The sequence below is a fragment of the Empidonax traillii genome, unplaced genomic scaffold, assembly GCF_003031625.1.
Source record: "Empidonax traillii isolate 1590-97213 ecotype Southwest subspecies unplaced genomic scaffold, ASM303162v1 scaffold1946:size199562, whole genome shotgun sequence".
Classification (NCBI taxonomy): domain Eukaryota; kingdom Metazoa; phylum Chordata; class Aves; order Passeriformes; family Tyrannidae; genus Empidonax; species Empidonax traillii.
Window position 1 is genome coordinate 165,545 of NW_020957139.1, and position 24,939 is coordinate 190,483.

At 53.6% G+C, this 24,939-nt stretch overlaps 3 protein-coding genes across 4 annotated transcripts; all 3 read left to right on the forward strand.

Annotated features, from left to right (window-relative positions):
• The first annotated feature begins 155 nt into the window (after positions 1 to 155).
• LRRC20 (leucine rich repeat containing 20) lies at positions 156 to 7,742 on the forward strand. 2 transcript variants are annotated; one of them, XM_027909116.1, is made up of 4 exons: positions 156 to 251; positions 1,324 to 1,473; positions 2,985 to 3,152; positions 7,272 to 7,742. In XM_027909116.1, the coding sequence occupies exons 1-4, from the start codon at positions 170 to 172 to the stop codon at positions 7,583 to 7,585; spliced, it is 714 nt and encodes a 237-aa protein (XP_027764917.1). In that variant the 5' UTR covers positions 156 to 169; the 3' UTR covers positions 7,586 to 7,742. The 2 variants fall into 2 exon arrangements, with proteins under 2 accessions (XP_027764917.1, XP_027764918.1); XM_027909117.1 differs by having other exon boundaries at positions 7,291 to 7,563.
• A 1,167-nt stretch (positions 7,743 to 8,909) lies between these two features.
• Positions 8,910 to 13,207, forward strand: NPFFR1 (neuropeptide FF receptor 1). The gene is made up of 4 exons (XM_027909101.1): positions 8,910 to 9,000; positions 10,707 to 11,006; positions 11,880 to 11,979; positions 12,316 to 13,207. Exons 1-4 carry the CDS (start codon positions 8,967 to 8,969, stop codon positions 13,112 to 13,114), a joined length of 1,233 nt encoding a protein of 410 aa, XP_027764902.1. The 5' UTR covers positions 8,910 to 8,966; the 3' UTR covers positions 13,115 to 13,207.
• Positions 13,208 to 13,873: 666 nt separating this feature from the next.
• PPA1 (pyrophosphatase (inorganic) 1) lies at positions 13,874 to 24,485 on the forward strand. Its single transcript, XM_027909102.1, has 11 exons — positions 13,874 to 13,969; positions 14,208 to 14,272; positions 17,382 to 17,435; positions 17,875 to 17,994; positions 19,654 to 19,740; positions 20,029 to 20,155; positions 20,606 to 20,733; positions 22,076 to 22,161; positions 22,390 to 22,459; positions 23,565 to 23,604; positions 24,143 to 24,485. The coding sequence occupies exons 1-11, from the start codon at positions 13,906 to 13,908 to the stop codon at positions 24,172 to 24,174; spliced, it is 873 nt and encodes a 290-aa protein (XP_027764903.1). The 5' UTR covers positions 13,874 to 13,905; the 3' UTR covers positions 24,175 to 24,485.
• Positions 24,486 to 24,939: the final 454 nt, after the last annotated feature.

Consider the following 24,939-nt stretch of genomic DNA (forward strand, 5'->3'; position numbering starts at 1 on the left):
GAGGGACATGCCAGCCCCTGCACAGCCTCTCTCCCTCCCTCCCCTGGGAACACTGATCCCGCGGGTTATTTTTAGCATCCCTTCCCCGAGAGGCCGGAGTGGCCGGTTTCCTCCTCCAGCCGTGGATCCCCCCGCCCGGCGCGCGTTCCCGGCGGGACCGGGTGCCCACATGCAGAAGAGGATGGGCGAGGCGGTGGCCCGTGTGGCCAGGAAGGTGAACGACACGGTGGAGAACAAAACGGATTCCCTGGGTAAGCCCCGAGCTCCGTCTCGGCTCCCGCTCGGGGCCCGGAGGAGGATCGGGTATCCGTGAGCAGGGCTCTATTTTTTGCTGCGACAGTCTAAAAAAAGCTGTCGGCATTCCCCACGGGCGCTGCACCTGCGGCTCCGGAGGAGGGAAAGGCTCCCCGAAAGGGCTCTCAGCCCCCCAGAGTTAGAGCAGGTTCCCAGACAGGGCCAGTAATCCCACGGGACATGCCTCGGTGGGACAGTCCCTCCTTGCAGGCGATGGCAGGAGCAGGGGTTTCGCCACGTTGCCTTGTCAGATTTGTGCTTTCCGGCAATTTCGCCCCTCGTTTCCAGCTAATATCCGAGTGCCGGGAGTTGTTCATCAAAGGAGAGGGATGAAAGCTGCTCATTTTAATTCCTGCTGGATTCCCGGTGCTGGGATATAAACCAGCGTACGCGCCGGGAGCTGGAGCTTCATCACTCGGCCCCTCCGCATCCTCCCGAGCGAGGGAAGCGTGGGAGGACCGAGCTCGTGGCTTTGGGGAGGGGGAGGAAGCGGAGTCCGGGTTGAGCATCACGGGGCCGGGATTCGAGGTTTCCATCCCCGGCATCTCCCAGAAAGGGAAGCAGAAACAACTCATAGCAAAACAAGATCGCCAAGAGGTGAGAGGCACAACTAAACCCTCTTCCCTTCCTGGCTGCTTGCTATGGGACAAGCACCCATCACCAGCCAGGAGCATGCCCATGGAAAGCCCTGCTCCATCCCCATCGGTGGTGGAGGCTGCATCTCTGCCCTGCTCCAGCATCCCCAGGGATTTAGGGACACAGGGAAGAGGGATGACTGAAGTTATTAGACGTGGACAGGCTGGCTGGGGATTTAGGGTCGAACGCCTAAGGCAGAACAGCCCTGGCATTCCTGATGGGATCAAACTCCCGGTGCTTGCTGAAGTGGCTGCAAATATCCCTGTAATGGAGTACGCAGGGAACAGCACTCAGATGGGCAAATGGAGGAATAAGGGGTGGAAAACCAGGTGGAACCAGGGCTCCATCCCGGCTGGGTGCTTTACGAGGTGCCTGGGTTCTCTCCGAGGGCAGATCTGGCCAACTGCAAGCTGATGACCTTCCCCGTCGGAATCTACAAAGCCATGAGAAGCGTCACCGAGGGGATCCATCGCATCTCCCTGGCGAACAACGAGCTCAAGTCCATCACCAGCCGATTTGTCACCACCTTTAGCCAGCTGAGAGGTGAGGGACAGCCATTTCCACAACCCCGGCGCCCTCAAAGAGCCCCCAGGGGCACCGCACCCGGGAGTCTCCCCTCCCCAGTTTTCACTCCTCTGCGCTCACACCTCATTCCAAGCAGACTTACTCAGACTCCCAAAAAAACATTTTTCCTAGTGGTTCCCACCCCTCTGCAGGAAGAGGGCACTGGTTTTGCTTACACCCACCCTCCCAAACCCGTGTTCTGACACCTTTCAGCAGTGGCCGGGCTGCTGTGGGGGTCATCCATCATTCTCCAGCTCCCTCCAAGGACGGGACTGGGGATGGAAGAGGACAGTAAAGGCAGCCTGGGGATAACGGGGGATAGCTGAGATGGGGCATTCCAGGCTGCTGAAGGCATGTTGGTGAATTAGTCCCCTTCGCGAGCTATCAGTGAGAGTTAATCACCGCCGGAAATGGGGATGATCATCAGTGCCATGAGGACACATCCCTGGGGAGCCCAGCGAAAGCAGCCAGAAGCTAATCCACCAAAACACGGCCATTCAAACACTCAGAGCATCCAGTACCACGGTACTGAACACTGGAAACCGCACTGGGCTTGCTCTGGCAGCTTATAAAATCAATTATTTCACTTGCAGAATGTGCCACACAACTGGCTCTGTGGTGTGTGTCTGGGGAGGTTTTCTCTTGTTGTGGAGCTGGAGCTCCTCTGGGCTAGGAAAAGGAAACATGTCGAGCAAGGGAAATAATTTTCACTCGCTAGACAGCACAACAAGCCCTAAAGGGAAAAAAAAGTTTGGTTTCCCAGCAAGGGCTTTGCTCCACCAGTGAAAAAATCACTCTGGCGATGATGAACACGCCAGGTCTCAGCAGGGCTGTTGCTGGGTAGAGATGCCTCAGGGCTGGGGACAGCCTGAATAAGGCAGGACCTATAAATACCAGGTATTAGCAGGGGCAGGGCAGCTCCTGTGGGTATTTATAGAGCAGAAAGCCCTGTGTCACCGGAGAAGGGCGCTGGGACAGTGGGGTTTAGGTTCTGTTCCCATGGCTTATGGATTTTGGTGCAGCAGTGCTGCTCCTGACCCCACAGGGGCTCATTTCTGGGGAAATATCACAGAAGGGTGAACTCTACAGAGTTATTTTTCACACATAAGTACATTTCTTCCCCCGTTCTGTTTATTCCTCAGGAGGCTTTCAGGCACATGAAGATAGAGAACCATCCTTAAGCCATGACAAGTGTCCATTGGGGGAGGTAATTGCACTGACTTTACTAGGAAATATCCCTCATTTTTTACATCCTCTGCTTGCATAATGCAGCACAGGCTTCATTAGCAAAGCCTGAGGAAGCCAAGAAAAACATCAGTCCTCAAAGTGGCATTCCCAGCAGGCAAAAAGTACAATGGCATACCACGGGAAATAGCAAAACATTCCCATTTCTGCAGTTGGAAACCGACTGCCAGACCTGGCGGCCCAAGGAGAACAGAGGCTGTAAATGAACGAATTATTTCCCCACAGCCTCTCTTCCCTCTTCACAGAGCTCAACCTGGCAGGCAACTACCTGCACCGCCTGCCCGAGGAAATCACCTCCCTGCTGCATCTCCGGGCCATCAACCTCTCTCGAAACAGGTTCCGGCGCTTCCCCGAGCCCCTGGCCACTGTCCCTTCCCTGGAGACCATCGACCTGGAAGAGAACGAGATTGCAGGTGAGGAGGGCCTTTTCCCGCCTGAGGTGAGGGCGCAGGGGTGCGGGAGAGATGCTAAATAGCCAGAACCCTCGTAGCCACTTTGCCTTTCCGATGTTTTCACTGCACGCCCGGGGAGAAGGCGTTGGCAGGGGCTGGGGGAATCAAACCCCATTCAAGTTGCCTCATTCACCGCGCTGGGATACGGCTCTTAAAAGGCACCTCCAGCTGGGCTGACTCAGAATCACCAGATTTCTTTAAAAAAAGAGATGTGAGTACAGAGCCCAGCCCCGGGGGCGCTGGGCTGGGATGTTCGCTGCAAGGGAACAAGCCCACCTGAACGTTCCCCCGGGGCAAGGAGGAGCCGCAACACTGCAAAATGCCCTGAAAATGAAATTAAAGGAATGGCGAGAGCCGCTCATCCCTCAACCCCGCAGTGGCAGGAAAATCTTTCGTGTTCAAAGCTGAAGCCTTCGGAGTCCCCAAAAGCCGGGCAAAGGGGGCAGCTGTTGTGCTCAGATAAAAGGGGATTTATGTAGGAGGCAGCTTTCAAAGAGCCCAGGCTGGAGCATCCCACAGCCCACACGGATCCCCGGGGAGGCGCGAATATCGAGTCCACTCAGCTCTGCTGTTTTATCTGGGATTGCTTCAGCTGCTGCTGGGAAAGATGCTCCCTGCAACACGAGTTTCATTAACAGAATCACATCAGCTGCTCCCCGGCTGTGCCTGCAGAAACGCTGCACGTTAAATATCGCTTCCATGGGAGCCAGAGAAACCAGGCTCCCCTTGGCTGCTGGTGTCAGACTTGGGGGAAAAATAATAAAAAAAAAGGGGTAAAGTTTAACAATTTCAAGGTAAAACATTTTAGGGGAATATCTTAGTAGTGCTCACAATGCTGTCTGGCTGCAGAAAGAGGGGAGGTTATCTTATTTTACATATTTTCTGGAAAAGGAAAAGGTAGAGGCTACAAAGCCAGGGGGCTTTGGCCCATTTTTCCAAGGAAAGGAGAGTCTGGGTAATCACATTGCTTCTGCCAATCCTTCCCAAATACCTTCCAGGTCCACCTACACATGAGTTTGTGTTTATATCTATATATCTCTATATATGTGCATTTTTACATACTAATATGGGTTTATACTTTATCTTTGAGCTTGTATTTATATATATATATAAGTATAAATATAAATATCTGTACAGAGAATACCTTCTCCTCCCATGCTAGCCTGACACAATAGAGGAGGGAGCGTTAAGGAGAGTCCATCACCTTGAATTTAACTGGCACAAATTTGGGTTTTCCTTAACAGCCAAATAGGATTTCAGCACACAGAAATATCCATCAGCTTCTCTGGGCAATCTCACCATCCTCACAGGGAAGAATTTCTGCTTAATATGTCATCTAAACACCCCCCTGTCAGCGTGAAGTTATTCCTCCTTAACCTGTCACTCCCTACCCTCACCCAAAGCCCCTCTCCAGCTCTCTTTAGGAGGATGCTGGGGTAGGACCGTGACTTTCTCCATCAGTGAAAGGTTGCAGATCACCTGGTTGGTGGTGCTGTGCCAGTGCTGGTCCTCCCCTGCCCTCCCAGAGATGCTGGAGGAACTCAATCCAGAGCTGCAAACCCGATTTAAAATCACCTTCTGAAAAAGGGGCTGAGTGACCTACTAAGACATATTGAACTGGAGGCTGTAGGTGCTGTTTTCCAGCCAAAGGGAAACAAGAGTATAAAGAGAATAATTACTGCCTGCTTGGAGCCTGTGGGCTCTGTGAAAGCAGACATTCAGTGCCACAACCTGGCCTTTTCATCTCAATAAGCTCTTAAACCCGGACTGTAATTATGTATATATTACTGTCAGTGCTTTTAACTCTTTCCCTGATAATTAGACTTATATCAAATCAGGGGTTTAAGCTCCCAGATCCATGGGGATGTTTGGATGCCTGGAGCTTCAGCTTCTCTTTCCCTTATTCTCTGATTAATAGCTCAAGAGAGATGATGTTGAGGCTGCTGCCAAGGCTGGGGAGGTCACTGCTGGGGGCAACTGGGGTTAATTTTGTCCTCCTGAGGACATGTAGTGATGGGACAAGGGGGAGTGGTTTTAAACTGAAAGAGAGTAGGTTTGGTTTGGATATTAGGAAGAAATTCTCCCCTGTGAGGGTGGGGAGGCCCTGGCACAGGTTGCCCAGAGAAGCTGTGGCTGCCCCTGGATCCCTGGAAGTGTCCAAGGCCAGGTTGGATGGGGCTTGGAGCAACCTGGGATAGAGGAAGGTGTCCCTGCCCATGGCAGGGGGTGGAATGAAACAATCTTTAAGGTCCTTTCCAACCCACACCACTCCATGGTTGCGTGGTTCTATCATCACTCTTGATGTGAGATAATGGAATGGAAAAGGCATTTTTGTTAACAACCACAGAGGTGCCGGTGAGTGGGGTCTCCACCAGCAGGTTTGGACGAGCCTGGGAGGAGCTCGTGCCACCACAGGATGTGGGTGATGCCAAAAGGTGACAGGGAAGCAGCTCTGAGCTGAGCAGGGTCCTTCCCCTTTCAATTTGCAGCCATAGCTGGCTGTTAGTGTCCATCACCAGCTCTTCAGACGCCTCACAGCCCTTTCATATCCACCTCCTCAGATGCCTCCCAGTCCCTCAGCATCCCTTTCATCTGATGGAACTGGGTTTGTCACTCGTCACATTCTGCTCTAATCAGGAACAGCCTTTTTTTGCCCCTTTTTTCTCGCTTGACTGGCGAAGCCAGCATAAATAATTCAGGCTCAAACACAAGCGCCTTATCTACTGGGAAGCCAGCAACAGATATTTTGGGTTGTTTACAGAGGAATTTGGGGCTCCCATGGCACAACCCTACAGCTACAGGCTGCACTGTGTGCTCTGCCTGTCCCTTCATGCCGGGGTGAGTCACCACTCCTCACCTGGAATTAAGGTGCAGAGCTCGGCTGTTTCCACCCAGGGCAAGGCTTAGCCCCTAAAATAATTTCCTTAACTCCCTAAATTCAAACCAAGTGGGGGTAAGCACTTTTAACTTTATCACACTGCACAGACTTAGAAGATGATTAAACAGGAAGATCTATGAAAAAAGAACATCGGTTTTGTGCCTCTGGGGGGGGAAAAAAAAAGCAAAACGATACAGGAGAAAAAATCCACCACAAAGAAGAGTTATTAAAAACAATCATGTGAAGCTCTGCCTGATGAGAGATGAGCTGCTAAGGAATACATGTATGGCAAATAGCACTGTTTCCTGGAGGAGAACGAGGGGAAAAAAACAAAGGCATCGAAGTGTTTGAGCCTTTTCCCAGAGTAAAATAAGTTTCATGGTCTAAAAATCACATAATCATCCAGCTATAATTACAACACCACAGGTCTGCTCTGGGTGTTGGCAGAAGAAACGGGAGCTGGGATATAAAAGGCTGTTAGCCTTTTGGTGGCCAAATTAAAAAGAAATTGGTTTTGGTGAATCAGGCAAGCCCAAAATATTGCGATTTGGAACAAAAAAAACCCTATCACCTTCGAATGAGCTAAATGGTCAGATTATTGCATCATTCCTCTCATTCCTCTGCCCTCGGTGGATTCACTTCGGAACCACCCAGGAGACCTGCACCTTTTCTCGATGTTGAGTTTGTAAATGTAATGTTTTTCTAAAGGAAAACATCCGAATTCGCGGAAATTGCAAAATAGGAGGGTGCCTGTTGGTGGCCAAGAGCCATTTGGCAGCCTGTCCAACGAGGGCAAAGATGACGTGCTCCCCTGTTAGCCTGGTGAGGGCTCCTGGGCATTGCAACACTGGGAATAAAATCGGGGAATAAGTCTTTGAATCCCAGTTTAGCGCCCCAGCAGGGGGTTTATTAGGACTGGGAGAACTGGAGGGCGGTGTCCACATCGGATATCACGGTGTTCTTGCCAAGACATTTCACAGAATGACGGGAGCGTTGGAAAAGGCCTCTGAGATCATCAAGCCTAACCCGATAACCATTTGCTTGAGTAGACACATAATTTAGGATTTTGTTGTATTTCTGTTCTGATCAAAGCCTGCAGAGCGGCGGGAGCAGGTTGAGCTCCAGGCTGTCCATCAAGAGGTGCTTTTCCCTGCTCCTCCCTTCCCAATTCCCCGGCGGGAGGCGGCGGGATGGGTTCTCAGCTGCGCACTTTCTTTGCAGAGGTGCCGACGGAGAAGTTGGCGTCCATGGCATCGCTGCGGAGCCTCAACCTGCGGGACAACCCCGTGGGCCCCGAGGTGCGTCTGCTGGTCCGGCCCCTCGTCCCCTTCGATCTGCTGCTGTCACCAGAGGAGCCCGTCCCCGAAGCCTGACAGGGTCTCGGGGTGCCCGGGCGAGCTGTCCCGAGGGGCGACTGCCCACGAGAGTGGTTTGGCTTAGGTCAGTCCCTGCTACGCCCCTATTCCTGTCCCAAACCCGCGGCGAGGCAGCCAGTCCCTCGGTTTTCCTTAACTAAAAGCAAGCAGCGGGGCTCCTCCCTGAAGGGACGGCTCTGCCAGCTCCCGAGCCAGGGAATCTCCCGCTTGTGCGTTTGGGGAGATGCAGAGGAGCTGCAGTGCGTGTGGTGTGAGGTTTGGGTAAAGCCGGGGTGGGGGGGAAGTTGGATGTTTGGCTTCATCTTTCCTGCCTGGGCGGTGATGGGGAGCAGCCGGGATGGTGGGGAACACCCCTGAGGTTCCCCCTGGAATTGCCGACATCTCGGTGTGCCAAGTGCCTGATTAAACGCTTTCCTGTTACACCGGGGAGGGGTTGTGTCTGCTTAAATTTGAATCATCAGTCTTGAAGCCCCTTTGCACATCTCCACAGCTGCTCACTGCAGCTCGTGGCTGGATTTTGCACAGACCTGAGCAGTATTTCCCTGGCAAAATCCTTGGTTTTCCAAGGATTCTTTTTTTTTTTTCCTTCCTATTTTTCTTTTTTTCACCGTGGAACTCGGAGCAAACCAGTCCCCAGGTGTGTGCAGCCACCTCCTGGGTGCTGTGAGTCCTCAAGAAGTGCTATTTTCTCTCCCAGGAAGAAATGTACCGGAGAGAGCGGCTCCTCGGTGGCAGGGAGGCCACTGCCAAGCGCACCCGCGCCACAGCAGCTGCCTGCAAAAAAGAAAAACACAAATTCCTGGGAGAAACCACAGGTGTTATCTCAAAATGGTTTGTTTAAACATCTCCCTGTTTTGCTCCTTTGGTTTGTTTGTTTTGTTGGTGTTTTTTTTTTTTTTTTAAGGGACAAACACTTCCCAGTGGAGTGTGTCCAGCCAGGACTGGTTAATCCTGTAAATATTTGACTTCTAGACTTGCCAAACTTTTGGTCAAAGACCATGGTAAGAGACGGATTGTTGAGGTTGGGAATGATGGAGCAGCTTGGAGTCAGGACCATCATCCCTAAAGATCGTGTTGCTTTTCCCGACTGCACGGGGTGACGGAGGGGTGTCCTCCCCACCCGCACTGTGGCTCCTGGCATGTTTTCCGCTTCTGGGGACACGGGCCATCAGCTGCCTGCATCAGTGTGGGGACCTCGGAGGCAGCGAGGGGGACGCAGACCCCGATCCTTCCCAAGGGAGCAAACCTGCTCCCTCTCTCTCCTGGCCCCCGTGGGCCGCCCGCCCCCGCGCTGGCTCATCCGTGGGGGGCTGCGTGCGGGTCCCCCGGTGGTATCCATGGCGATGGGAGGCTGTCCCCCCGCCGCCCCCTCCCCTTCTCGGCTGCAGCCCGAGCAGCCGCAAGCGGCGCGGCGGCTCCGCGGCAGCGGCTCCGCGGCAGCGGCACCGGGGCTCGGGACCGGGCGCGGGGAACCGGGGGAGGGACCGGGGCAAAACTGCCCCCCACCCCCGGCGGCCAGCGATGCAGCCCCCGGAGCCGGGTCGGGCCGGCGGAGGTGAGTACCAAGACCCGGCTTGTTTTATTTTATCCCCCCACAAAAGCCGTCCGCCCCGTCCCCAGCCCCCTATTCCATCAACCTAGTCTTTCCCTGCGGTTGTTCCCCACAGCCGGGCAGGGAGGCAGGCGGTCCCTCGCCCCCCGCCCGGTCCCCCCATCCCCTTGTCACCGCGTCCTAGATGTCAGCACTGAATTTAGGATGCCTGCATCCATCCATCCATCCATCCATCGATCCATCCATCCATCCATCCATCCATCCATCCATCCATCCATCCATTCATTCACCCATTCATCCATCCACCCATTCATCCAGCACCAACCCCGAGTGCTCAGCCACCCCTTATTTTCCTTTCCCCATCTTCCACCTCGCTCTTAAAATCGCCTCTAATTCCATAGGACACCCACTTCACGCTAGTGCTGCACTGCAGCCCGAAAAAGGTTTAGTCCAGCAAAGTTTTGGGGTTAATATCGCACATTTGGGGCAATCTCGTTCCAGTCTTTGCTATCGCTCCTGCTAACGAAGCTGGTTCATGTGGGTGCATCTGATGCCGACTGGCTGGAGAATCTTGCCCCCAGTCCCGCTGCTTTCTTGCCTCTCCCAGAGGCTCCTTCCCCTGTGTCCCTGAGCTGCAAAGCCGCCCAGCACCTTCCTAAAGCCCCGCTGGAAACGTGTTGCCCAAATCCTGCACCCCGGGCAGGGTCATAGGGGCTGGAGGGGGCTTTCCTGCGTTCAGGAGCCTTGGAGAACCCGGCAGTCCCGGTGGCTGGGAAAAGCACCTCGGCTGGCGAGCTGAGTGCCGGCACCGGCACAGGGATGGGGGGGGGGGGGGGGATGCTCCAGCTGCCCATCACGCAGCGGCTTTGCGGGGCTTTCTCAGAGCAGGGCTGACCTGCAGGCAGTTAGGCTGAGCCTTAGAGCTAAAATGTGCCTTTTCTTGCCTTAGAATTGCAGGTTGGGTTTTCCTGGAGGCAGTCCCGTCACCACTGCAGGTGCTCCCGGCATCCTCCCGCGTCCCCCTGCCTGCGTAAGGCTGGGGAAACCCGAGGGTGGGAGCTGCCCAGCCCTGCTCGCTGTCAAATCCCTAGTGACAAAATTCCATCCCCCACTCCGTCAGAAGCTCCCAGATAATGATCAGAGTCATATTGTTGTTGCTTTGTATGTTAAACTGAGGGCAAGGTTTCCTCCGCCCCAGTCCCTCTCCCTCAGGTACTGCAGGCTTGCCAGGGAGAATATGATTTTTGGGAATCTCAAACTGTAAACCTTGGAAGCACAAGGAGAAGCAGCAGCAGCCACCCGGGGGCAGGGATGCTCCCAGGCCAGCCGCCACATGGATACAGCTTCCCATAAGGCCAGAGCACTGAAATGTCAAGATGTGGATTTATTTCCTTGCTTTATCCCTGGAAAAAAAAAAAAGCCCATGTGATCAGGATGCATTCTGGGCTGTTCTAATAATGAGGAATTAGAGTTATATAAATAAGAATGATTAAAAAAACTAATGATGTAAAATTATGATTCAGCTGATGTGCTGCAGTACCCTGAGCTGCGCAACTTGCTGGGGCACTGAGATGATCCAGGCAGAACATGCCCCAGCCAGGCTGGGCATTGGAATAAACATGAAACCCCACCTCTGAGGGCATTAAGAAATGAAGGGAATAATTGCTTTACCCTCTCCCAGCTTCATTTTCCTGCCTTCCCTCCCCCAGGCCCTTCCAGTGGCACCTGGTGGCCAAATGGCACTGCAAGCTACAGCCACCTCCTGAGGGAGAACTACACCTTCCTGGCCTACTACCAGCATTCCTCCCCCGTGGCCCTCATGTTCATCCTGGCCTACACCTTCATCTTCCTCATGTGCGTGGTCGGCAACATCCTGGTGTGCTTCGTGGTGGTGAAGAACCGCCAGATGCGGACGGTCACCAACATGTTCCTCCTCAACCTGGCCATCAGCGACCTGCTGGTGGGCATCTTCTGCATGCCCACCACCTTGGTGGACAACCTCATCACAGGTGAGTGGGCAGCGGAGGGGAGAGACACAAGACAGGGGGAGAAAGTGTGTAGGGGGGGAAGGAACATCACCCATTCACCATCTGCCCCCCCCCCATGCACAAGGCCGAGCCCTGGGGTGGTGTTTTTGGTGAGGATGAGGAGGGCAGGTGGTAGCCATTCAAACACACCTGAGGAAAGGTGTAATTTCATTTAGAGCTACTATTTTAGGGGGAAAACATCCTTTTTTTTACTATTATTTGAGGTTTTGACCATTTTTGGCAAAATAACCTTAATGCTGCCTTTGAATATTTATTTAAAGTTCAGCCCTTCTTCATCAAGCAACCCTGACAAAAAACTCTCTTCTTCCTCCATCCATCTTCTTCAGTGATGGCTCAGCTGTGCCTGTTGACCTTTCCAAAGATAAGGGGTGACATTTGTCAGAGTTCAGCCACAGTGGCAGCTGGGCCACAGGGCAGAGTTTATATTTATTGACTATGGGGCGGGATATGTTTATTGCCTTGGCACTGGGGTCAAGAAACAAGATGAAAGTCCTTCTTATCGAGGATCCCAAGGTAGGACCCCGTGACAACAGCTCAAGCCCTAGATAAGGATAGGAGAAATGGCAGCCACCATCTTCCCTGAGTTTCTAAGAGTGTAATATGCATCTTTTTTTTAACAATTTTTTTTTTTTTTTTTTTTTTTTTTTTTTTTTTTTTTTTTTTTTTTTTTTTTTTTTTTTCTCCAAGCATCTGTGCTGTTTGGATAATGTCCATATGAGCTCCCCTTTAGGAGCAGGGTTTAGCATCCCCCAGCAACAACACAGTCGATGGGGACATCTAAAGGCATCTGGCCAAGCCAAAAGCACCTACAGCCTTCATGGTGTCCCCTCACAGGTTGGCCCTTTGACAACACCATGTGCAAAATGAGCGGCCTGGTGCAGGGCATGTCCGTCTCTGCCTCCGTGTTCACACTGGTGGCCATCGCCGTGGAGAGGTACGTTGGCATGGGAACGTGGGAATGTGGGGACCAACTGTCTCCAGCAGGTTCAGGTGTCCTGTGTGGTTTCCATCGTGGGAAAGCTCCTGGGGATGGCAGGAGCGTGTCCCAGCTCTCCGTGAGGACCACTAAGCTGTCCATGGGGCATTCCAGCAAGCTGTCCTTCCCAAACGCCAAAGCTGGAGACTACCCCAACCTACCCCTACCCCCAAAAGAGTTATGTAAAGAGCAACCCACCTCACCCTCCCTTTACACCCCCGGGTCCCAGCCACCCTCCTTCCCCAGGCATGTCCCAGCAGCTGCCCAAAGCCACTGCCATCTGCCCTCCCACAGATTTCGCTGCATCGTCCACCCATTCCGGCAGAAGCTGACGCTGAGGAAAGCCCTGCTGACCATCGCCATCATCTGGGTGCTGGCCCTGCTCATCATGTGCCCCGCTGCCATCACCCTGACCGTCACCAGGGAGGAGCACCACTTCATGGTGGACACCTACAACAACTCCTACCCTCTCTACTCCTGCTGGGAGGCCTGGCCCGAGACGGGGATGCGGAGGATCTACACCGCCGTCCTCTTCTCCCACATCTACGTGGCCCCGCTCGCCCTCATCGTCGTCATGTACGCCCGCATCGCCTTCAAGCTCTTCAAGTCGGTGGCGCCTGCCCGTGGCCAGGAGGAGCCGGAGGGGAGGAGGATCTCCCGCAGGAAGGCCAAGGTCATCAACATGCTCATCATCGTGGCCCTCTTCTTCACCGTCTCCTGGCTGCCCCTCTGGACGCTGATGCTGCTGATCGACTACGGGCAGCTGAACGAGGGCCAGCTCCGCCTGGTCACTGTCTACGTGTACCCCTTCGCCCACTGGCTGGCCTTCTTCAACAGCAGCGCCAACCCCATCATCTACGGTTACTTCAACGAGAACTTCCGACGGGGCTTCCAGGAGGTCTTCAGGAGCCCCCTGTGCTCGCTCCGGTGCCGCCGCTGCGGGCCCTGCACCCCCCGGAGCCACAGCCACGGGACCTTCCTGGGCGCTCGCAACCGCGTCTTCACGCGGGCCCCGACCAGCGACTCGCCCCCCGCCTCCGAGTCGGGCCCGCTGGCCCCACGCCGTGCCAGGGCCCCTGCCTGGGACGGCTGAGCGGCCTCCGGACTGGGGGCTCGTGGGATGGGCAGAAGGGATTTGGCCCCTCATGGGCCACAGGTCACCGAAATAAAGGCACGTCCCACCGATGCCATGTCCCTGCCTTGGCTCCTCCGCTGTCTCTCCACAGCACCGTCCTGCGGGCCCCACCTGAGGCCCCTGGTACCCTGTGCTCTGTCAGCACCCCCTTCACACAGCTCCAGTCCAGCCATGGGGCCACGGAGTGGCTCCAGGCAGGGAGCAGGGAGCAGGGAGGGAGAACAGGCTGTCCTGTGCCATGCTTGGAGAGAACCGTGCAGGCCTCTGGTGGCCCACGCCAGGCTGTGCTGGCCCAAGCCGCACCATCACGGCCATGCTGCACCACGCCATACCACAGCGTTGTGGCCGTCCCAGTCCGGACCGAGCCACGGCGGGCTGGCTGGACCGGGCCGTGTTGTGCTGGATCAAATCATGCCACGCTGGACCAATCCACGCCACGCTGGATCCTACCCCGCTATCACAGCCGTGCCAGACCGTGCCAAAGCACGCTGCTGCGGCCACGGTGGACCAAGCCACCCCGATCTCTTGCGGCCGCGCTGGCCCGTGCCACCCCACGCTGCTGTGGCCGCGCTAGCCCAATCCACGCTGTTACGGCCACGCCACGCCGTGCCGTGCCGTGCCATGCCATCCCCGTCCCATCCCGCTCCATCCCGTTCCCGCCGCGTGGCGCGGGGCGGGCCCGGCCGGCCCGGCGGCGCCTGCGCAGTGCGCGGGCCGGGGGGCGGCGCAGGCGCGGAGCGGCCGCAGCGATGTCGGGGTTCAGCGTGGAGGAGCGCGCCGCGCCCCACAGCGCCGAGTACCGGCTCTTCTTCAGTGAGTGCCGCCGGCCGCGCCCACCCAGCCCCCGCCGGGCCGCGGGCGAGCCTGCCGGGCACCCCTTCGGCCTCGCCCGCATCCCTCCCCTGCGCGCCCGGTTGGGTCCTGCCCGCGCGTCGCTCAGCATCTCACTCACCTTTCCACTCCCCCCCCCCCCCCCCCCCCCCCCCCCCCCCCCCCCCCCCCCCCCCCCCCCCCCCCCCCCCCCCTCCCCGCTTCTCCCTTTGCCTTGCAGAGGATGCCGCCGGGCGGTACATCTCCCCCTTCCACGATATACCCATCTACGCGGACGCCGGGAAGGTAAGGGGGGGGTCCCGAAACGCCCAGGGGATCAAGGAGGTCCCGGAACGCCCAGGTCGTCCTGAAATACCCAGGGGGGTCCTGAAACACCCAGGGAAGAGGGGGGGTCCTGACATACCCAGGGGGGGCTGAAATACCCAGTGGATCAGCGGGTCCTGAAATACCCAGGGATCAGCGGGTCCTGAAACATCCAGGCATCGGGGGTCGTGAAAAATCAAGGAGATCAGGGAGTCCTGAAGTACCCGGGGGGTCCTGAAACATCCAGGGAGTCCTGAAACATCCAGGGAACAGGGGGCCCTGAAAAACTCAGGTGTTGGGTGAAAAAACCCCAGGAGATCAGGGGATCCTAGAACTCCCAGGGGGTCCTGAAATACCCAGAGCATCTTGAAACACCCAGAGAACTGGGGGTCTGAAGTATCCAGGGGGTGCTGAAACACCCAGGGATCAGTGGGTACCGAAACACCCAGGGGGTCCTGAAACATCCAGAGGATCCTGAAACACCCAGGGATCAGGGTGGAACACCCAGGGGAGGGTCCCAGCTCCCCACACTGCAGGAGCACCTAAGGGAGGCATCGCCTGACTGTGCAGGGAGTGGGTTTCTTGCTGCCCTGGCCTCGGGTGGAGCGACCCAGGAGAAGAGAATGGATGATCTCATTCTCGTTTTTGCATCTGAGACGTGAGTGGTTGGCTTGAGCTTACCCATAAAGGGGGTTTGGGTTAAAAAAAGCGGTTTTCTGTTCAGCTGTAATATCTGCATCCACTCCTATGGGTGCTGCGTATTTCAGGCTTGGGCTTCGACTGCAGTGCAGCCACTTCATGCCTGCAGTATAATCCAACACTGAACAGAGGGTAAGGATGTTGAATTCCTGGTTTAGCATCTCCTGGGACCTCGTGCCTCTCAGAACCTGCACCGTGCAGTGCTGTGGGGCTGTCACATCCCTCCAGCAGCCAGCTGTGAGTCAAATTAGGCTGCTCTGAACCAAAAAAGCCCAGCTCCAGGAAGCCAAAACGGTTGTGATTCATTTTTCTCTGTGAATGCGTATTCACTGCTACCTCGAGCTCTCTGACTGTGTTCCTTGCTGTTGCAGCTCATCTCTTCTTCTAATATATATTAAAAAGCTGTTCAGCTTGAGAAATGTAGTGGATGAGCTAATAATGTTCATTAGACAGAGGTGTCATTCAGAAGTGTAGAGTGGTTCTGGGAAAGGAAAGGAATATTCAGAGCTGAGAGATGAACCTCTAAAAAAAAAAAGCAGCCGATTGAGCTACTTGAGGTGAGAGGTGATGGAGCTACCTGAGGTGCCCCGGGAAGTCTGAGGTGGCTTTTGCCTGCTCAGAAGGGAATGATGGCCTGTGGTCATCAAGGACAGAGGTGAAGCGGTTCCTGTGGCCGAGTGGGGAAGCAGTTTTCGGTGCAGGTGTCTGGAAGGTAACTCAGACGAGGCAAATCCGGATAATCCAGTGCTTTGCGGATGCTTGCGGAGCAGGGGAGGAAGGAGCAGGGGAGCGGGCACAGGGATGGGGAGGATTTCCGTGGGCTGGTAATGCTTAACAGGGGAAACCAAGCTACTGGCGTTCCCTGAGGCGCGCAGGGCTGCTGCCAGCACCTCTGTGCCAAGTCATTCAGAGAAAACAGTCCCAGGCGCTGAAGGTCGCAGTCCCCGAAGTTGCACAATGGTTGCTGATCACATCAGGCCTCCCTCTGTGGCTCTGAGGTTTAACTCATTACTGAGCAGGTGGGTTGCCAGCCCTGTTGTGGAGCCCAGCTGGGAGCAAAAGGTTGTCTCACTCTGTCTGGGCTCCTTGATCTTTATCCTCGGACTCCTAAGACGCTGAGAGGATTGCAGGGTGTTTTTTCCGGTCTGGGGCTGGGGTGTGTTGGTCTTATCTGTACCTGCATGCCTTGGAACGACCTTGGGCTGCTCGCTGAGTGTCTCAGGCCGAGGCAGCTCTGTCGGTTGGAACTCCAAGCCTTACAGAGATGCAGCTCCATGTCACCTTTCCTTGCCTGCAGAGCCTTTCCACGTCACCTTTTCCCACCCTGCCCAGCCTGATCCGACTGCCTTGCTCCTTTCTTCGAGTTAGGAGTAAAAGTAGGGCGTACCTTCTTTGCAAAATGCAGATGAGCAGTGACCCCTGCAATTAAGGCGGTGTAATAAACCTCTGCTAGGGGCAGGGTGTGGGCAAAGTCAGTGATGCAGCAGTGCTTGTTGCACAATATCGGTCTAATTATGGCGCAAAGCTCAGGTTTGAGGGACTTTGCCGTGCTAATACGGCTTAAGGTGGGGATTAGAAACCTTTGTCCAGGTTAGGGAGCAAGGTTTGACCTTTTGTTAAAAAGCCATCATCTCTTCAAAACAGCAGATGTTAAGGTACAGGTGTGGAAAAGCTTTTCTGGAAGAGGAGGCTGACAATGAGCTCTCAAGAGGCCTCTCAGCCCAACAGGATCAACAAGGAGGTGTTTTCAAGCATCACCTGTAAACTAAATACTGCAAGAAAATGTGGTTCTGCATTTCTCCTCCCACACCTTTGTCCTCACACCATGCCACTAACGAGGTCTTCTTTTATAGGAGAGTCAGCTTGGAGAGAGGGCATCCTTCCCTACATCCTGACAGATATTTGGGAGCGATGTCCTCTGTCATTCGGGGCAGTACATAGATACCCACACTATTAAGTAGGTGGCTTGTTCCTGTCAGTCTTATCTTTCCTAGACAGCCAGAGCGACCCTTGCTGGAACATGAAGCACTTTGTACTTAATAAATATGCCCCAAAGCTCATTTTGTTGTGTCTAGGATAGTTTGTGTGCAGTTGTCTTCAGTTCATTTAACCTGCTGTTCTGTAACCTAGGAATGTGATGGGAATGTTTGTAGGTGGCAGCTGATGGAGAATGTGTGGGTAACCTGGAGAATGTGTGGGTAACCTCAGTCTGGCCTTTGCTGGGGTCTTTTCTGGGATTCAGCTTTGAGTGATAATGTTTGACTTAGTGGGAAAAAAAAAAAAAAAAACAACGCAGGAAAGGACTTAGGGTTTCATGGGACCTGGCTGCTATGTGTTTCCTAATTTAAAGTGTGGTCTTGCTTCCCACTCACTGGTGTTTTGCTTTCTTCAGAATGTGTTCAACATGGTTGTGGAAGTACCTCGATGGACAAATGCTAAAATGGAGGTAACTACGTTACAGTTCCTAGCAAAGGGGCTTGAGCTGACTAAGTCTTAACCTTTGGCTTTGCTGATTCCCTCCTTCTCAATCCCACCTCCAGAATCAGAGTGGTTTCTAACTTCTCCTGTCAGTACTTGCTCAATGCTAGAGGTTTGGTGCGGAGGCTGAGATTGCAGAAGTTCGCCTGGGTATTCCTCTGTGGCCTCTGGTTAAAGCAGCATTTTATGTCTCTTAATCCCATGTGATTCTGATGCTTGGGGAGTCTGCTGAAAACTATATCCCAGGATATGCAACAGGAAAACGGAGCTGTCCAGTTTCTGCTGTTGGCTTCAGGGTCAGCTCCTGGTCTCTTGGCTTGTCAGTTCCATTAAAAAAAATAAAAAAAACCACTTGTTTTTTTTTCATAGAGAGCAAAGCAGAGGGATTTACGCAACTTTTCTTTCAGATTGCAACGAAGGAACCCTTAAACCCAATTAAGCAAGATGTGAAGAAAGGAAAACTGCGCTACGTAGCCAATGTGTTTCCCCACAAGGGCTACATCTGGAATTACGGTGCTATCCCTCAGGTAACTGTGATCCATCCTAGTGGCTCATCCATTCTGGTGGGGAGGAGGGAGGATGCCTGTTATTGCCACTGTATTAAGGAACAAAAAAGGTCAGCAAAGAGTCTGACCTGGAACGTGGCATTTGCAGCTGATATATAATCCTGCTAACGGAGAGAACCTGTCAGGAGAGCAGGGGTCTTTTTAAGCAAGAAATCCCAAGAGCTGGGCTTCTAGCTGATGTTATAAACGAGCCATCAGAGGATGAGCAGCTGCTGATAATGAGGTGCCTGCTGTGCTGCTCCTCTCCTTGGCTGGACAGTAGCTGGAAGGTCCTTGGGCGAAGGAAGCTGTCACCGTGCATCTGGCAATGCAAGGCACTCAGTTCCTGCCTGGTGGAGCACAAAGAGCTCGAGTTTTATCCTAGTGGTACAGGATTTAGGCTGAATCTTGCAGGAAGATTCTTCTTGCCAACACCCACCACTGCACAGATGTGCTTTCTCAGAAGCCACTGGCAAGGTGGGACCGACGGATAGGGACATGTGGACACGTGTTCTTAACTGGCTGGGGACTGCTAGATAAAGGGGGACTTGGAGGAAGGCTGTTTGCCCCTGATGTTCTCCAAGGCTGGGGTTTCCTTCAGAGAAATAAACTGGCAGTGTCAGATCACAGGGAAACACTCTGAATTTGGCAGTTCTAGTCTTGATAGCAGCGCGTGCCGAGCGCTGTCCCTACGTGACTTAACACAGGCTGCCAAACTCGAGTTGTTTTCTGCTCAGATGGATTCTGGAGCCCATTTCTTTGTGCAGAGTTGCATTTTTCGAAGCCTTTGCTCTAGGGGATCAAAGCTGTTTATGCATCAGGAGCTTAACACTTCCTTACAGAGGTGTGTGGTAGTGCTTGTGAACGGTCCTTCAGCACCACCCAGGTGTCACTGCAGCTTCCTGGAACACTCTGGATCCATCCATCACGAGGTCTTTACCGTGCTAGTCCTGTCCTGGCATGCAGAGGTTTGGGAAAGGCATTCCTTCTTTTTATATCTCAACACCTTGGAGGTAGATGCCCCTTATGATGCAACTGGGCATGGAGGTATTTTGCTCCTGATCAGGATCTGTTGTTTTTGGAGTCAAAATGCCTTCTGCAGTCCTGTCTTTCAGTTTACACTGACCACTGTGGGTGAGATGGGACACTGGGTAGCACAGGGTGTGGGGCTCTGCATTCTTATCATTTTAATTGTTTAATTAAAAGGAAACAATACACCCTGTCTGTCTTCCATCTCTGCTGGACTGCTATCTGGAGTTCAGGAAACTTCTGTTAAGAAATGAATAGGGAGAGGAACAGGCAGGCAGCCAAATCAACGCGTGTTCTTTATAGACGTGAACTTCACCTTTAGGCAGCTGTGGAACAGAGGAGGAAGTCTGGAAAGCTGTTGAAAAAAGCTTTGTTGAAAGATTTGTCGGTAGGAGGGAGCAGCTGACCCTTGGCAAGATAAGATCTTTTAACTGGGATTCAGACTTAGCAGGGGCAAGTGAAAAAGTAGCCCAACCACCAGTCCTGAAAGCAAGTGTGAAGTGGGCCATCATCTGTATCTTCCAGGCAACTGCACGCCTGAAACAAACCTGCTTTTTGTTTGGAAGTTCTTAGTCGCAGGTGTGGTTGACTGTTCATGTTGGTTTTTTTCAGACGTGGGAAGACCCAGGTCACAAGGATGAAAACACTGGCTGCTGTGGAGATAACGATCCCATCGATGTGTGCGAAATTGGAAGCAAGGTAATGCATTCTAAAGGGTAACTGTCTTCTGAAACGTGCTATTAATGCCTCCAGAGTCAATTAGCCAGAGACATTATTCATTTCCTACCTCCTCCACCTTAAGGATGTGATCTCTCCCTCGGCTGCCTCTGGAGATTGTTGTTGTTGAGATGAGCCAGGGCTTATGAGCTGCTGATAAGCAAGACCTAATTTTGTGGTACCCCACTGTTTGCTGAGCTCTTGCACGGCCTCCTGTCGTGCATTCCTTGGATACACCAGCAAGGACACCAAGGTCTTTTGCCCTTGCAGGTCTGCTCCCGGGGAGAAGTCATCAGAGTGAAGGTGCTGGGCACGCTGGCGCTGATTGATGAGGGAGAGACAGACTGGAAGATAATTGCTATCAACGTGGAAGACCCAGAAGCAGACAGCTATAACGGTGAGTTACAGGAGGAAGGAGCAGGATTAGTGCTTCCCTTTCTCCCAGGAGAGCCTGTGGGAGACTTCCAAGAGCCAGGACACAGGCTTGCTCCTTCTGTGGCACGGGATTAATGAGGTGTGGAGCTTTAGGGGCAGCAGAACACAGTGTTATCAGGCCTACAGCAAAACATTTCACTGCTGTTTGCCACGTGTTGCCAGTCCCCTGCGTAGCCTGGCATTCTGAAGCAGAGTGTGGCTGTCCAGCCTCTCCTCCGGGTCTCTGATCGCAGCTAAATGTGTCCATGCTCCTGGGGACAGTCAGGATGAAACCCTGACTTCCCTGTGCAGACACGCACAGCCTTAGGGCTGCTTGAGGAGGGGGCTGAAAGGGGGAAACAGCTCAGAGCAAATGGGTAGAGCTAAGTAAAAAGGTATTAACTGTTTCTGGCTAACAAAAATCCTCACCTAGATATCAATGATGTCAGAAGGATGAAGCCTGGATACTTAGAAGCCACGGTGGACTGGTTCAGAAGATACAAAGTACCCGATGGAAAGCCAGAAAACCAGTTTGCTTTTAACGGGGAATTTAAAGACAAGGTAGGATCACCTGTCTTCCTGCAAAGGCACGCTGTCCACACTGAGCTCAGGGTGTGTGGGGACACGAGTGAGTGATGGGTGAGAGAGCAGATTTTTACGGAGCTGCTGATAGCTGGCTTCAGTCATCCTGCGGTTTTTCCAGCCTACCACTCTGCTTGTTTCCAGCTTGCAGGAATACAGGTTTATTTGCTCCTGCTCTGGAGCAAAAGCAGCTTGACACCAACCACCCTCTGCTTCCCTTGCTCACTGGCTTTGTTCCACTGCGACCTGGTGCAAGTTAAACTTAACTCAGGAGTTAAAGCACTTCTTCCTTCGGGCGTGAAATGTTCCCTCACGCCCTCTGAGTAAGGCTCTGCCTTGGCAGCACTATCCCCTGGGTTGGATCAGATCCTCTGCTGCTCCTGAGTGGGTGAAATCTTGCTTCTGTGCCCTCCCTACTCCTGCTGCCTGTCCTGGTGTGCCTGGAGGGGGTTACTGGGGTAACTCAACTCCTAGAGCTCCAGACTTGGTGCAGAGGAGGGGAACTCCTCCACAGCACTGTCTGGGAAAGAAAACAGAAGTCACAAAGGGCTTGTCCCTTTTGGCTGTAGCACAGCATTAGCTTGGTTGGGCTGGGACGTCCCGCTGCCCCTCAGGATGGGTGCAGCCAGAATCAAGGGAACAGGAAAATCGGGATAAAGAACCTCACACGTGTTCTGCAGTGTTTTACTTGGCTCTGTAGGGTATCAAACCAGGATATTTATTGCTGGTGTTCGTGCTAACAAGGAACTGTATGTGCTTCCTTCTCTAGCTGGCAGGCTAATGCTTGAGCATATACTACTCATTCTTAAGGAGAGAAGCTGATATGCTTGGAAACAAATTCATTTTTAAGCAGTTGCAGAGCTTGATTAGCTGCGTGTCTCTTCCTGTTGGCCTGAATTACTTGTCTGGAGTGGAGGAGAGCTCCTGGATAGGTCTGGATCAGCAGCTGCTGGAGGCAAACTGAGTGGGAGGAGCAGTGAGGTGGAGGTGCTTTTATGATGGAGCAGCACTGGCCCGAGACTGGAATATCTGTGTTCAGTTTCTCTTGGCCTCCAGCTCGCTCGGTGACCTTGTTGTATCCTCCCATCTCGAAAGCAAAACAATTCTCCTTGTAAAATGCTGGTTGTTTCAGCTGTGGCACACTGGGAGGTTGCTGCTCTTCCTGAACAGCCCAGTGACAGAGGAGGTGTCTTTCAGCCTCTTCCACAGTCAGAACTATCTACAATCAGCCTATAAATACTGCTCCCTGTGACTGACAGTCTGGAGGAAATGGTCTAGTGCTGCCACGTAACGTGGTGTTTGTTCTCATCTCCACCCTCAGGCTTTTGCTGTGAACGTCATCGAGGGCACCCACGAGCACTGGAAAGCTTTAATAGCAAAGAAAACCGACGGGGGGGAGATCAACTGGTAGGTGCATGCTCAGGGTACTGTGCACCTTTCTTTTTGCCTGGACAAACAACCCCAGAACTCCCTTTCCTGAGTGGTGCCATGCCCTCTGTCAGCTGCTGGCTGTCCCCTCTAGGCCTTCTGCCTCCAACTGGCAGCTTTAACAATAATCCTTAATATTCCATTATTTAATTCTCCCGGGGTGGGGACTGGGCTTGGACGTTCTCACAAGGCCCCTCTCTCTTCTAGCACGAACCTGACGGTGTCTGACAGCCCCTTCTGCTGCGGCCAGGACTGTGCAAAAGCTACTGTGGATGCAGTGAGTACAAACTGGAGCGTCCAAACATCAGGAAAAATGGGACAATCTGTGTGAACCGCCCTCTCTGTGTGAATGGCTCATGGCATGCTCAGAATTTTTGGGGTGACTGAACGCAGCACCTGTGCCCCGTCAAACGGGGTGGGGGGTGGAGCAAGCCAGGCGTTCCTCCAGAGGCTTCTCCTTGCCATTAGTCATCCGGGAGATGGAATCCCAAACAGAGTTTGTGTGAAGGGCTGAACTTCTGAACCACCAGCTTGGCTGTCAGCTGTTCGGAGAGCGGATAAATATTTGGCCTTCCAAGAGCTTCACAAGCAGGTCTCTCTTTGAGAAAAGAGAGGGCGATTCCCCAGAGCCTTGCAACCAGGGACTTTGCATCCTTTGGGATGGAAAGCTTGGTGTTCCCTGTGTAGTACTCCTGTCCAGCCTCGGGAATTAATTGCATCTCCGTAGGCTTGTGAAATTCTGTTGGCAACCTGAAAGGGCTTAGAGGAATGGGACAGGAAAATCAAAATACAAATCTTGCCTCGGTGTATGGAAACATTACTGGAAACCCGAGAAACTCTCTGTAGCCTCCGAGAGACTTTTAAAAACCATCACCTTTGTTTTTAAAGTGCTGGTATCCTCTGGTGGCATCCTAATTAATTTACGTGGTTTTGGAAGCGCAGCCCTTGTGGAGGGAGTGTCACCAGCCAGGGATCCTTCTCTGGCTTTGGTTGTTAAAAGCTCTTCAGAGGAGAGTTTTCCCAGTGCTTTGCGCTTCTACTCCCCCATCACGTTGTAGGTTTATGAAAAATGCAGCTGCCTGCACCTGTGGAGATGCTGGAGTGGTAACTGCTCATGGTGGGAAGCAGATGGCACTGCAGCCTGTGCTTGGAGCAGAGCACCTCTGGCACGTGGGGCATCTCTGGAATGGGGAGGCTGCGGGGATGGCAGGATGCTGCTCAGTTATTCCCTCAACAGCTGATCAGCGCTGGCTGCCACAGGATCTTAAATGGTGCTCATGGGAAGACTTGTGCAGCCCTGAGTGGTGTGTGGGGAGCTCGGGGTGTAAGGGCAGCCTGGGTCAGCAGCTGCTCTCTGGTAACAAACACCCTTCTTGTTTCAGGCACCGCCAGGCAAAGCTGCCAACCCGATCCCACCCGAAGGTGAGTCTCAAAACCCGCCTGTACATCCCAATGCAGAACTGGGGCTTCCTCAGAGGAATTATCAGGAGGAAAACGGGGGTCTCAAGTGAAATCTGGACATTGCTGTAGCCAGGGCAAGGCCCAAGGGCCGAGCTAAGGAGGGTGTTGAGAGCCCACCGCTGCGTGGCAGGAAGAGGAGCCAGGCTGTCACTTCCAATCCCTTCCTGGGGAATAAACCTGTGGGAAAATGGGTGTCTTGGGAGTCCCAGGTGAAAAGGGTCAGCTGAGCCAGCTCTGGCTTGCTGTCCTTGCCTGAACTGAGTCATGGGTGCTCCTAAGGGCAGCCTGAACGTGGGTGACTCCTTTGGGAAAACAAATCCATGTAAACAGGGCTGTGCAGGAACCTGTTTGCCGTGCTGTGGAGCTGTTGGCAGGAGCGGGAAGAAGCCCCTGAGCTGGGGGTGACACACACACAGAGTGCCACGTGACTCCTTAAGAACCAGGTGGCTCACAGAGGACTAACCCCGCTCCTTTTTTTTTTTTTTTCTGCCCTACACAGTTGACAAGTGGTTCTACTACGAGAAAAACTAAGTTCTGAGGATGGCGGTGAGGCAGCCGCGTCCTCCCCACCGGGGAGCTGCCACGTGCAGGAGTAGCCCAGAACAAAAAATAGCTTCAGTGTCCACCAGGAGACCTTGCCTGTAACTTTGCTGATTAGAATTACGCACCTAGCAGTGACGTGCCGGCTGTGCTGGGGTCTGGTGAAGGCTAGAAGACATAATTTATGAAATCAAAACACCCTGCTTGCGCGTGGTCGTGCGGTGTGCTCTAAAAATCATGGCGGGAGATCACTCAACCCGGTACGTGTATGGATGCTAGAAATAAAAAAAACTACTGAATCCAACTGCCGTGGGCGTTCCCCCTCCTTCCCCTCCCTGGGGCCGAGGGGTCACAAAGCCATTTAGGTTGGAAGAGAAATCAGGGTTGGAAGAGGAGCCCAGCTTTGAGAGGTCACCGACTAGACCAGAGCACCGAGTGCCACATCCAGTGGTTCACGTGGACACCTCCGGGGACGGTGCCTCTGCCACCTCCCCAGGCAGCCCCTCCCAGTGTTTAAAACCGCTCTTTCTCTGAAAAAAAAAAATTCCTGATGTCCCACCTAAAACCTCGAGACCACATCCTCTTGTCCTGACCTCTGGGGGCTGTGATGGGTGGGGAGGGTGGGTGGTTTATGGGGTGTCACAGTGGCGTGTTCCTCGAAGAGGGTGGGGTGGCAGGGGAGTCTCGGAGCCGGGTTCCCCCCCGCCCCCGATGTGGGAGGGGTCTCGAACCCGCGTCCCCGGTGGCGCCGCGGAG